Here is a 12,131-nt window from a genome sequence, read left to right on the forward strand (position 1 = left end):
TCATTAGTTTAAAAAAACTGCAGAACCCCTTTAAAATAACTTTTAATGGTGTCACAACCCCTCTAATCGGCCCTGAGGACGCCTACCACACTCTCAGAAACCGCACCAAGAGGGAACACATCCCTTTTGATGCGGATTTCCATAATCCAAAGCTGTATGAATAGCAAGACATATTCCCGCTGGAAGCAATGGGACACAGATTTGCCATTGTACCAACCATACCCTGAAGGGGTTAAGCCAAGCTTTATCCAAGTGTACTGTGGATGGCCCCCCCTACCCTCCGGGAAACTGGAATACCTACATAGACGGTATGACCACCCTTGGGTTTAGGGATGTCATCAAGGGACATTTCCCCTCCGCTCGGGATGCCCAGATAACCTGGAGCATGTAATACTCTATATGCCCAGTAGTGGTCGCTGTGAGAAAAATGAGCAGAAAAAAAATTTGTTTGCTGGGGGCCCAGTGTCATATTAAAGGGGTTGCCAGAAAATCCTTTTATAAAATCATTTGCAGGATATACTATTAGAACTGCCTCTAGGGCAAATTACATTGTGTGACCCATATACAATGGCTGCAATACATCAGCAAATAACGTATAGCGCTATAGTGTAACCGTACCCCCAGGGAGACCTTTATAATATTACTCATTTATCGTATTATAGTTAAACATTTCCGCTCGTGCAGTTTACTGCCTGCTCCTCTCTGCTGAGTCACGGAGCGCTGCCCAGGCAGCATATATAATGCAGACATAAAATAATAGCGTATTACCGCCCTATAGTATATCATCGTACAAGATTAATTCACCTTGTGAAAAATGCAAATATAATGACTTGTGTTTACATTAATCTGTCTCTATATATCTGAGAGCTGGCTTGTAATATATCCGCTAATAATTTACATAGTTATCCCCAGGGTCATAGATAGTGAAAAACCGCAAGTCTTCAATTATTCGGACCGCCGGAACAGTTCATGCTTGCCGTTAAAGGGGTTGTGCATTGTGACCTCAGGATAGGTCATCGATATCTGATCGGTGGGAGGTCTGACTCCCGGCACACCCGCCAATCAGCCGAGCGCTGCTTGCTCTTCAAGATTACCCTGCGCGCCGTCTCGCTGGCAGCGGCGAAGCAGTGTAGTTACAAGCGCTCCTCCCATTGAAGTGAACGGCGCTTATAATTACACCGCGCCTCCAGGACAATGCGCAGTGTAATCTTGAAGAGGAGGTAGCGCTCGTACGAGCGTCGCCTCCTCTTCAAACAGCTGATTGGCAGGGGTGTCGGGAGTCGGACCCCCACAGGTCAGATATTGAAGACCGATCCTGAGGATGGGTCATCAGTATTAGGCCTCTTGCACACGAACGTGTTCGCCCCGTGGTCGTGTTGCGGCCCGCAATGCACGAACACCGTTCGCGGGGCAGCCGCAGCGGATCGCATACCCATTGACTTTAATGGGTCCACGATCCGGCTGTTGCGCAACGGAAGCACGGGACGAAACCCCACGGAAGCACTCCGTAGTGCTCCCGTAGGGTTCCGTTCCGCAACCTTTGGATTTGCGGACCCATTTAAGTGAATGGGTCCGCATCCGTGATGCGGAATGCTCACGGAACGGCAAATGCGGTCCGCAATACGGCCACGGAGCGCACACGTTCGTGTGAAAAAGGGCTGCACAACCCCTTCAAGGGCATGTCTGATTTAGAAAGAGATACCCTGCGGGGGTGCTGCCACACTGTGTCATTTGTTTCTTACATCACATTAGCTTTTTTTGGCACACGTTTTTATTGCTTTTTTTCTTCCAGACTTTCTTTTCCTGTAGAGAAGTCTGTGGTGAAGAAATGCTGGAAACTGTCTTAAAATGCAACACAAGAATCTCACCATGTTTGTAGGGACTTGTATAGTTTAATATGTAACAGCTGGACGCAGCATTTGTCACCGCAAAAGTCACACAGAAAAACGCCCCTAAAAATGCTAAATTGTTGCAAAAAAAGATGTAAAATGAAGCCAGTCTTTGGAAGCAAATAGAGGAGGTTTCCGTTCTCTGCATTTCTATCGCCATAAGGTTCCGACGTGTCCGTGCATTACAAGGACAGCCCATTGATTTCTGCAAGAACTGTTTAGGCAGGGTACTGGCTGTCCTTAAAGGGCATCTGTCAGCAGTTTGGTACCTATGACACTGGCTGACCTGTTACATGTGCGCTTGGCAGCTGAAGGCATCTGTGTTGGTCCTATGTTGATATGTGTCTGCATTGCTGAGAAAAATGATGTTGCGATATATGCAAATGAGCCTCTAGGAGCAACGGGGGCGTTGCCCTTACACCTAGAGGCTCTGCTCTCTCTGCAACTGCTGCGTCCTCTGTACTTTGATTGACAGGGCCAGATGTGATGACATTTACACTGTCTGGTCCTGTCAATCAAAATGCAGAGGGCACGGCAGTTGCAGTGAGAGCAGAGCCTCTAGGTGTAATGGCAACGCCCCCGTTGCTCCTAGAGGCTCATTTGCATATATCAAAACATCATTTTTCTCAGCAATGCAGACCACATATCAACATGGGACCAACACAGATGCCTTTAGCTGCCAAGCGCACATGTAACAGGTCAGCCGGTGTCATAGGTACAAAACTGCTGACAGATGCCCTTTAAAGAGACCAGCCCTGTATGGAGACTGCAGGGAAATCAAATTCTTATCAGACTACACATTACCAGTTCTGTGACCAGCTGATTGTTGGGAGACCCTTCTAACAAAAAGAGATGGTCTCTTCTTCTATGCCTTCTTAGAGCATCCCCAGCTAATAGGTACCCTACTCTTAACCCTAGATGACCACCAGGACCCAGCGCCATTGATGGACACCCACTGATTTCAGTACAAACAATTCTGCTGGGGATCATATCTGACTATAAGGTCTCTCATCTAGGAAGGGGGGGCTCTCAATTTGTATAGCAGCAGTCCAGATCACACAGTGGATTTACATGGCTGCATTCTTCCAGAAATAGCGCCAAACCAGCTCATAGGTCGTGTGTGGTATTGCACCTTAGCCCTATTTACTTGTACTGGTATTGTGGCTCAGTTCCATGGAAGCAGCCAGTAAAACCAGTATCCTTGTTAATAAGCTGTGTCCCTACACAATGTCCTGTATATAGCTTAGGGAGTCACTGCACGGGCATTGTACCCCAGGAGAAGGTATTTGAGCTACATGCAGCGTCTGTGTAGGCACCTGATGCAAGCAGAAAGTGCCGCCTGTGAGATCTGAGATTTGGGGCTGAATCCAAATGAGTGCAGTATAGATTACATCAAATTAAAAATGTAAAGGGTAATTAGGCATAGAAGAAAATGTAACAATCTCAACATAGAAACATAGAATGTGTCGGCAGATAAGAACCATTTGGCCCATCTAGTCTGCCCAATATACTGAATACTATGGATAGCCCCTGGCCCTATCTTATATGAAGGATAGCCTTATACAGCAGTGGACAAAATTGTTGGTACCCTTTGGTCAATGAAAGAAAAAGTCACAATGGTCACAGAAATAACTTTAATCTGACAAAAGTAATAATAAATTAAAATTCTATAAATGTTAACCAATGAAAGTCAGACATTGTTTTTCAACCATGCTTCAACAGAATTATGTAAAAAAATAAACTCATGAAACAGGCATGGACAAAAATGATGGTACCCCTAGAAAACACAGAACATAATGTGACCAAAGGGACATGTTAATTCAAGGTGTGTCCACTAATTAGCATCACAGGTGTCTACAACCTTGTAATCAGCCATTGGGCCTATATATATGGCTCCAGGTAATCACTGTGTTGTTTGGTGATATGGTGTGTACCACACTCGACATGGACCAGAGGAAGCAAAGGAAAGAGCTGTCTCAAGAGATCAGAAAGAAAATTATAGACAAGCATGTTAAAGGTAAAGGCTATAAGACCATCTCCAAGCAACTAGATGTTCCTGTGAGTACAGTTGCACATATTATTCATAAGTTTAAGATCCATGGGACTGTAGCCAACCTCCCTGGACGTGGCCGCAGGAGGAAAATTGATGACAAATCTAAGAGACGGATAATCCGAATGGTAACAAAAGAGCCTAGAAAGACTTCTAAAGAGATTCAAGGTGAACTTCATGCTCAAGGAACATCAGTGTCAGATCGCACCATCCGTCGTTGTTTGAGCCAAAGTGGACTACATGGGAGACGACCAAGGAGGACACCATTGTTGAAAACGAATCATAAAAAAGCAAGACTGGAATATGCCAAACTACATGTTGACAAGCCACAAAGCTTCTGGGAGAATGTCCTGTGGACAGATGAGACAAAAATCGAAGTTTTTGCCAAGGCACATCAGCTGTATGTTCACAGACGAAAAAATGAAGCATATCAAGAAAAGAACACTGTCCCTACTGTGAAACATGGAGGAGGCTCTGTTATGTTCTGGGGCTGCTTTGCTGCGTCTGGCACAGGGTGTCTTGAATCTGTGCAGGGTACAATGAAATCTCAAGACTATCAAGGAATTCTAGAGAGAAATGTACTAGCCAGTGTCAGAAAGCTTGGTCTCAGTCGCAGGTCATGGGTCTTGCAACAGGACAATGACCCAAAACACACCGCTAAAAACACCCAAGAATGGCTAAGAGGAAAAAATTGGACTATTCTAAAGTGGCCTTCTATGAGCCCTGACCTCAATCCTATTGAGCATCTTTGGAAGGAGCTGAAACATGCAGTCTGGAAAAGGCACCCTTCAAACCGGACACAACTGGAGCAGTTTGCTCATGAGGAGTGGGCCAAAATACCTGCTGAGAGGTGCAGATGTCTCATTGACAGTTACAGGAAGCGTTTGATTGCAGTGATTGCCTCAAAAGGTTGCGCAACAAAATATTAAGTTAGGGGTACCATCATTTTTGTCCATGCCTGTTTCATGAGTTTATTTTTTTACATAATTCTGTTGAAGCATGGTTGAAAAACAATGTCTGACTTTCATTGGTTAACATTTATAGAATTTTAATTTATTATTACTTTTGTCAGATTAAAGTTATTTCTGTGACCATTGTGACTTTTTCTTTCATTGACCAAAGGGTACCAACAATTTTGTCCACGTCTGTACCTATCCCATGCATGCTTAAACTCCTTCACTGTATTTGCAGCTACCACTTCTGCAGGAAGGCTATTCCATGCATCCACTACTCTCTCAGTAAAGTAATACTTCCTGATATTACTTTTAACCCTTTGCCCCTCTAATTTAAAACTATGTCCTCTTGTAGCAGTTTTTCTTCTTTTAAATATTCTCTCCTCTTTTACCTTGTTGATTCCCTTCATGTATTTAGCAGTTTCTCTCATATCCCCTCTGTCTCGTCTTTCTTCCAAGCTATACATGTTAAGGTCCTTTAATCTTTCCTGGTAAGTTTTATCCTGCAATCCATGTACTAGTTTAGTAGCTCTTCTCTGAACTCTCTCCAAAGTATCGATATCCTTCTGGAGATATGGTCTCCAGTACTGAGCACAATACTCCAGATGAGGTCTCACTAGTGCTCTGTAGAGCGGCATGAGCACCTCCCTCTGTCTACTGGTAATGCCTCTCCCTATACACCCAAGCATTCTGCTAGCATTTCCTGCTGCTCTATGACATGGTCTGCCTACCTTTAAGTCTTCTGAAATAATGACCCCTAAATCCCTTTCCTCAGATACTGAGGTTAGGACTGTATCACTGATTTTATATTCTGCTCTTGGGTTTTTACGCCCCAGGTGCATTATCTTGCACTTATCAACATTACATTTTAGTTGCCATATTTTTGACCATTCAAATCGTTTTCCAAAATCCTCCCATTCGGTGTATCCCTCCAGGAACATCAGCCCTGTTACAAATCTTTGTGTCATCAGCAAAAAGACTCACCTTACCATCGAGGCCTTCTGCAATTTTGCTGATAAAGATATTAAACAATATGGGTCCCAGAACAGATCCCTGAGGTACCCCACTGGTAACAAGACCATGGTCTGAATATACTCCATTGACTACAACCCTCTGTTGTCTGTCCCTCAGCCACTGCCTAATCCATTCAACAATATGGGAGTCCAAGCCCAAAGACTGCACTTTATTGATAAGCCTTCTGTGTGGGACAGTATCAAAAGCCTTACTAAAGTCTAGATAAGCGATGTCTACTGCACCTCCGCCATCTATTATTTTAGTCACCAAATCAATAAATCAACCTAAATAAAATGTTGAGTAAATTTGCAAATACCTTCCTTTACTGTTTTTCTTCGGATTTCAAATTATTCCCTGTCGTTCACGCCCGTAGCTGCTCCCTAAATTCCCTTGGTTGCCCTAAGAATCAGACAGCCGTTTGGCTCCTCCCCTTAATGAGACGTGACGGTTCAGCTATATCGAGTGAGCGCCCACCGTACTCTATGGTAAAACAGGGATCCAGCAGAATAATGAATTCAGCTCTGGATATGAACGGAGAAGAAACAAAGTGGACGACTCCTTTGAGTAGCTGAATAATTTGGCGTCATCTGAGAATAGTTTTCAGCAAACAAAAGTGACTCCCAGATGCCAGAACTTAGTCTTTTGTGCACGTCTCGCTTTTCAGCTGGGCTCTGCCGTATAATTCAAGTGTCACAACCATCAATTGCGTTTGTCATTTTTCAGTCTTAAGATGTATTTATCTGCTTGGCAGCGGCAGGCGCTTTCTCCTTGTTTACCTACTTTAGGGGTCTTTGTTCCCATTTAGTCATTTTTTCCAGCCATGGTAAATAAATGGTTTCACAGCAAAAAATGGTCCTATTTTATTATTTTATACTCTTCCATCCAATGTCTCCTCACATTCAGGATCTTTGTCTATTAGTAGCTACAAAGAGCGTCTCTCGCTCTGGAGGACCTATTCTGTCCAGCTTATTGATTTCTAAGTGTAATGCTTTATTTCCCCTGCGGAGGCGCTGCAGGAGTATTGAACACTTGCTTCCTGGTTTACTGTTGATCGCTGGGGGTCCCAGCAGTGGGACACTCTGATCAGCCATCTAACAAAGTGAGGAACCCCTTTGTATGAGAAATGTGGGTGACAACCAGCAAAGCACCCAGCTCCTGAATGACAAATCTACCTATTCCAGAAACGAGTCTGCTGCACATAATATACCTGTTTAATGAGACATTGTAGCAGCCCCTCCACTGTTAATAGCAGTACACTAGGGGGGATTTATCAAGACTGGTCTGGCATTTCTTTCTAGTTTGTGCTGGTGTGAAATGCGTCAATTTAATTAATTTTTTTTTAATCATATTGGCGCATCTTGGGAGGTCCGTGCACCAGAAAGTGACATCTGTCCCAGCTTCAAGTTGCCGTAGATTTTGGGTGTAATTCTGTTATAACTAGTCTTAAAATTGTTGAGATGTACCCCACCTTCATCTGCCCATTTCCCGCAAGAGGAAACTTTTTTGGTGCAGGACCCTTTACAACCCCCCCTCAGGAGATTGTGTAACTATTATATGAAAGGGGTTATCCAACCCCTATAATGCCCCCCAAAATGCCCAGGCACCTCATACAGGTTATACTTACCCCACTCCCCGGCACCCACGTCCCTCCAGATCTCTGCACGGCCGCCGCTGCATCTCCTCGTCGCTCGGATCAAAACACCCGCTACTGGGGGTCGGACATCCAATAGCAGGCCGCTACAGGGATGAGCCTCCCTAGCATCGGTCCCGTCAACACCTGCTATTGGCTGCTCCCCCTAATGTTTTGATCCGCATGGCAGAGAGATGCAGCGATGGCCGTGCGGGCATCAGGAGCAATGCGGATGCCAGGGAACAGGGTAAGTATAATCTATATGAGGTGCCTGGGCATTTTGGGGGGCATTCTAGGGGTTGGATGACCCCTTTTAAGGAAGTGTATTATTAGCAATTGCCTGATGGGTGGGGCTCAAACCATACCACTCAATTCAAATTCTATGGCACTGCCAGAGATTGCCGGGTGCTGTACCTCTCTGTCAGTCCCCTAGACTTTGAATGAGGTGAGCATGCTTGACCACCGCTCCATTTAAACGTGGGACATGGCTCCCCCTTGTTCTTATGATCGGTGGAGCAGTCATACCCCCACTAATCAGATACTTATCACCTATACTTATTATTTTTGAAAGACCCTTTTAAATAATTGCATTTATCATTGAAAACATTTGTGGCCAATCAAGTTCCCTTTATCGGACATTACATTTTCTTTAAGGGAATCGTCCAAAATGATGTCAGACCCTCATTCCAGACTACCCTGAATTAGCCAAAACAGAGAGCGTCTCTTGCTCTGGAGGACTCGGCATGTCCTTGCATTACATGGACGAGTCCATTGATTTCAATGGGAACTGTGTAATACCCTACTTCACCTGTGGTGGTGCTGCAGAATAATGGAACCCTTACTGCCAGGACCCTCCCCGCACCAGATTACAGCTGATCACTGGAGATCCCTGCAGACAAAAAGGAATCCGAACCAATTCAGCTCCAAAATATTCACTATTAGGAGAATTTCAAATGGATGAATATATTTTCTCTGTAGCTTTGGGCATCAGAGAGTTCTGCGGTGGATTCTCTGATGGTTTCGGGTTGGCAGCAGCCAGTTTGGGCAGGTGGGCTTTATTTGTGACTGTCTATGGAAATTCTGAGTAAAGTAGTTGCCAGTTATAATTCTAAGCCCCCATAGGGCAGTACCCAGCTGGCAGCCCATCAGTCTTGAAATGCGTGTCTGACACAGTATCGCGCGCTGAATCATGTGCCTGCCCATCTTCTGTACATTATACGGCCACAGAGGAGTTCCTCAACCATGTAAGGACAGGAGGCTCCAGGCTAAGAGCTCTGATACCAGGGTGACTCGTAATACCCCTGCCACCTCCTCTAGGGGACAGATTAGCATGTAGAATATGGGAATGATGACATCATCACTCCTCATGTGTAATACATAACCGTTACTAACATTAAATACTCCTATGGCAGCATGGTGGCTGTGATTCTTACTGCCGCCTTGCAGCAGCGGAGCACCGGTACCCCATAGGCAACATGCTTGACCCCTCATTGGCGGCTTTACTGCGGGTCAGTTAGTAGGAATCCTTTGAAATTCACCCTAATCTGTCTGTATTTGACATAGGGACATCAGACTGTAAGTCCAGTCGGCCACAGGGACCAGTGACAAGATGGCAGCCAGACAGGGAAAGATGGGGGCCAGTCCTCCTAGCCGGACCATTTACGATTAGCTCTTTTTTTTATGTTTTATATATTTTTTCTATTGCACGGGGAGTTGGAAGGGAACAACACTCCGAAGTGACATTATTCCCCGCTAGAGGGTTCCTCAAATTTGACACTTTTTGAATGCCTCGAAATTAGGGGTGACCTTCAAGTGCAACGTCTCCTCCTTAGAATTTGAGGAAATATTTATGGCAGTGGTTTGAGCATTATATTTGTGGCGTGGACCGGAGCTCCATTTTATCTGGTAGAGAAGGTGAACGGATCTGGAAGTCAAAACATGAGAGATTGGAGAAAGCTTGATTAATCTGCGCAATGAAAAGAAGATTAAATACTGGGGGAATCTGTGACTTAGGCAACGCAAGGAGTTTTATTGTCTCCTTAACCCTTCCCGGGCTCCAGTAAGAACATTTGGAAGGCCAGAAGCTCTTGGTCTACAAAGGATCCTTCCTGGGGACCCATTCGTTCCCAATTTATCTCCCTTATCATTATGTATTTTTGATTCTTTTTATTCAATAGTGGAAAAAAAAAAAAGCAAAAAAATACCTCAAAACATAAATTCTTAAACAGCAGCGAAGATCATATAACTTAGGCCTCCTGCACACGAACGTGTGCGCCCTGTGGCCGTATTGTGGACCGCATTACACGGGCGCCGTTCCGTGGGCATTCCGCATCACTGATGCGGACCCATTGAAGTAAAATCCGGAGATGCGGAACGGAAGCACGGAACGGAAACCCGCGGAAGCACTACGGAGTGCTTCCGTGGGGTTTCATTCCGTTCCGCAAAAAGATAGGACATGTTCTATCTTTTTGCGGAATGGGCGGATCACAGACCCATTAAAGTGAATGGGTCCGTGATCCGCTGTGGCTACCCCACGGTCGGTGTTCGTGCATTGCGGCCCGCATTGCAGGAGGCCTCAATGTGATGATAGGAATTGTAGTCCATGCATCAGATAACTTTCCCTGAGACATCTATATGGGCTGTTTGGGATTGTAGTCCGTGCAAAAAAAATTTAAAAATGCAAAAACAGAAACCCGGATATTTTTGGTTTTTGGTAATGATATAGATATCGAACGCATGCAGTAAAGCGCAGACGATGGCACCCTCCACTGTTTAGCTGGACACTGGCTGCGAAGTGGTTAACCCTTTCAGCTGAACAGAACTCCATGGCAATGCTCTGTTAGGTATCTCCCACACAGAAGCTAATATTAGAAAATATCCCACATTGAAAGAAAAAAAAAAATCAACATAGAAACAGAACCAAGTTATTGTCAAACTGATAGTTGAGATCCGAGCCTGGAAGCTGGGTAGGAGGAATGGCAAGGGTAGGGTGATGAGGGGCACAGAGTCCTGGCTGAAGTTAAAGGGTAGGAGTGTGCAAGGGCGCATACTGTATCCATAGGCATGATGAACTTTTGAGGGATCTTAAAGGTATAGTAAAGTGATTAGACCAGGTAGAATGCAAAACTTGATGCCAAGGTGAGTCCATTCAAACCTGACCTCTTAATTCTACCTAAGGCTAGTCACCCATGGTGTTCAAGACAGAGTAGACCTTAATAGGAACCAAGGGGGGTTGAACTCACAGTGGGGTTAAGGGGTGAAATGTACTCTAATAAATTTCATAGTCACAAACATTGATCATATGAGCTCAAACAATACACTCTGTGAACCTGTGTCAGACCGGCGGTGGTGGAGCCTCTGGTACCATGAAGTTCTGACAGCCCTGAAGCTTGATACATATAGAGGTTATAGTCTTCCTACACCACCCGACATAATAATGCAATGACACACAAGCCCATGGTCCAAAGGTCATAGGCGTCTACTATGATGATAATATACCTTCAAGGCAGCAGGTTCTCCATAATCCCGAGTGAGTCATCACCTCTTCGTTCTTCTTGCTGGTTTCATTGTCATTGGTAGATTTCGCCTTACAGACCCCTCTGGAATACAGCCAATAATCCGTGCCCACCGCTATGGTCATCAGACTAAAAGCTGCGAAGGCCCCCACAGTGGTGATAAGCATCTGAACACCTCTGTCACACATCCTCATTCTTGGTCATGGTAGTTGGGCTCCTTGCTTGTGAGGAACCTGGATGAAGTGAGGTCAGACAGTTGGTGTTTCAGAATAATCCAGATTGAAGAACTTTTTGACAAGTTCGATGACCTTGAGAAAGTCAATGTTTGCTCCGTGCACCTGTCCTATGACCCTTGCTTGGGAAGTAAGAAGTTATAGTGTTGCACCTTATGAAGATCTCCTTGGCTTCAGAACAATAGAGTTGGAATTCTCCCAGTCTTAGTCGATGCTACATTGATCTCAACTGCAAAGCTTGTGCGATAGTTTAATGGACTGTGGTACTGAAGGGACCATTCGTATCCAGGCTCCTTGGTGCTGAAAGGACAGTTCATATCCTGGCTCCTTAGCGTTAAAGGGACAGTTCATGTCCTGGCTCCTTGGAGTAGAAGGGATAGTTCATATCCTGGCTCCTTGGAGTAGAAGGGATAGTTTATATCCTGGCTTCTTGGTGTTGAAGGGATAATTCATATTCAGGCTCCTTGGTGCTGAAAGGACAGCTCATGGTTGGGTTCCTTGGTGCTGAAGGGACAGCTCATGATTGGGCTCCTTGGTGCTGAAGGGATAGCTCATGGTTGGGCTCCTTGGTGCTGAAGGGACAGCTCATGGTCCAGCTCCCTGGTGCTGAAGGGACAGCTCATAGCCGGGCTCTGCTCCTGAGATGATGCTGATGGGGAAGCTCCTGGCTTCTGTGCTGCTGAAGGGAAGCTCCTTACCAGCTCTTCATTCAGTCACTGCACAAATCTTCTTTCTGTCTTGTCCTTGTTCAAACCCAAATGACGCAAGAAATGTTAGTGCATGCTGTAAACCCCGTAAACCCACAGCTCTGTAGGAAGTTCTAAACTGATGCCAAACAGGTTCCTCT

General features: G+C 45.2%; 1 protein-coding gene across 1 annotated transcript in view; it reads right to left on the minus strand.

Moving 5' to 3' along the window:
- The window catches only part of CACNG3 (calcium voltage-gated channel auxiliary subunit gamma 3), a 74,075-nt gene extending 62,830 nt beyond the window's left edge, over positions 1 to 11,245 (minus strand). Inside the window, exon 1 of the mRNA XM_044304922.1 lies at positions 11,035 to 11,245. Within this exon, the coding sequence (XP_044160857.1) occupies positions 11,035 to 11,245 (211 nt within the window). The remainder of the gene's footprint in view (positions 1 to 11,034) is intronic.
- Positions 11,246 to 12,131: the final 886 nt, after the last annotated feature.

This window comes from Bufo gargarizans, chromosome 8 (genome assembly GCF_014858855.1).
Source record: "Bufo gargarizans isolate SCDJY-AF-19 chromosome 8, ASM1485885v1, whole genome shotgun sequence".
In the NCBI taxonomy this organism is placed as follows: Eukaryota; Metazoa; Chordata; class Amphibia; order Anura; family Bufonidae; genus Bufo; species Bufo gargarizans.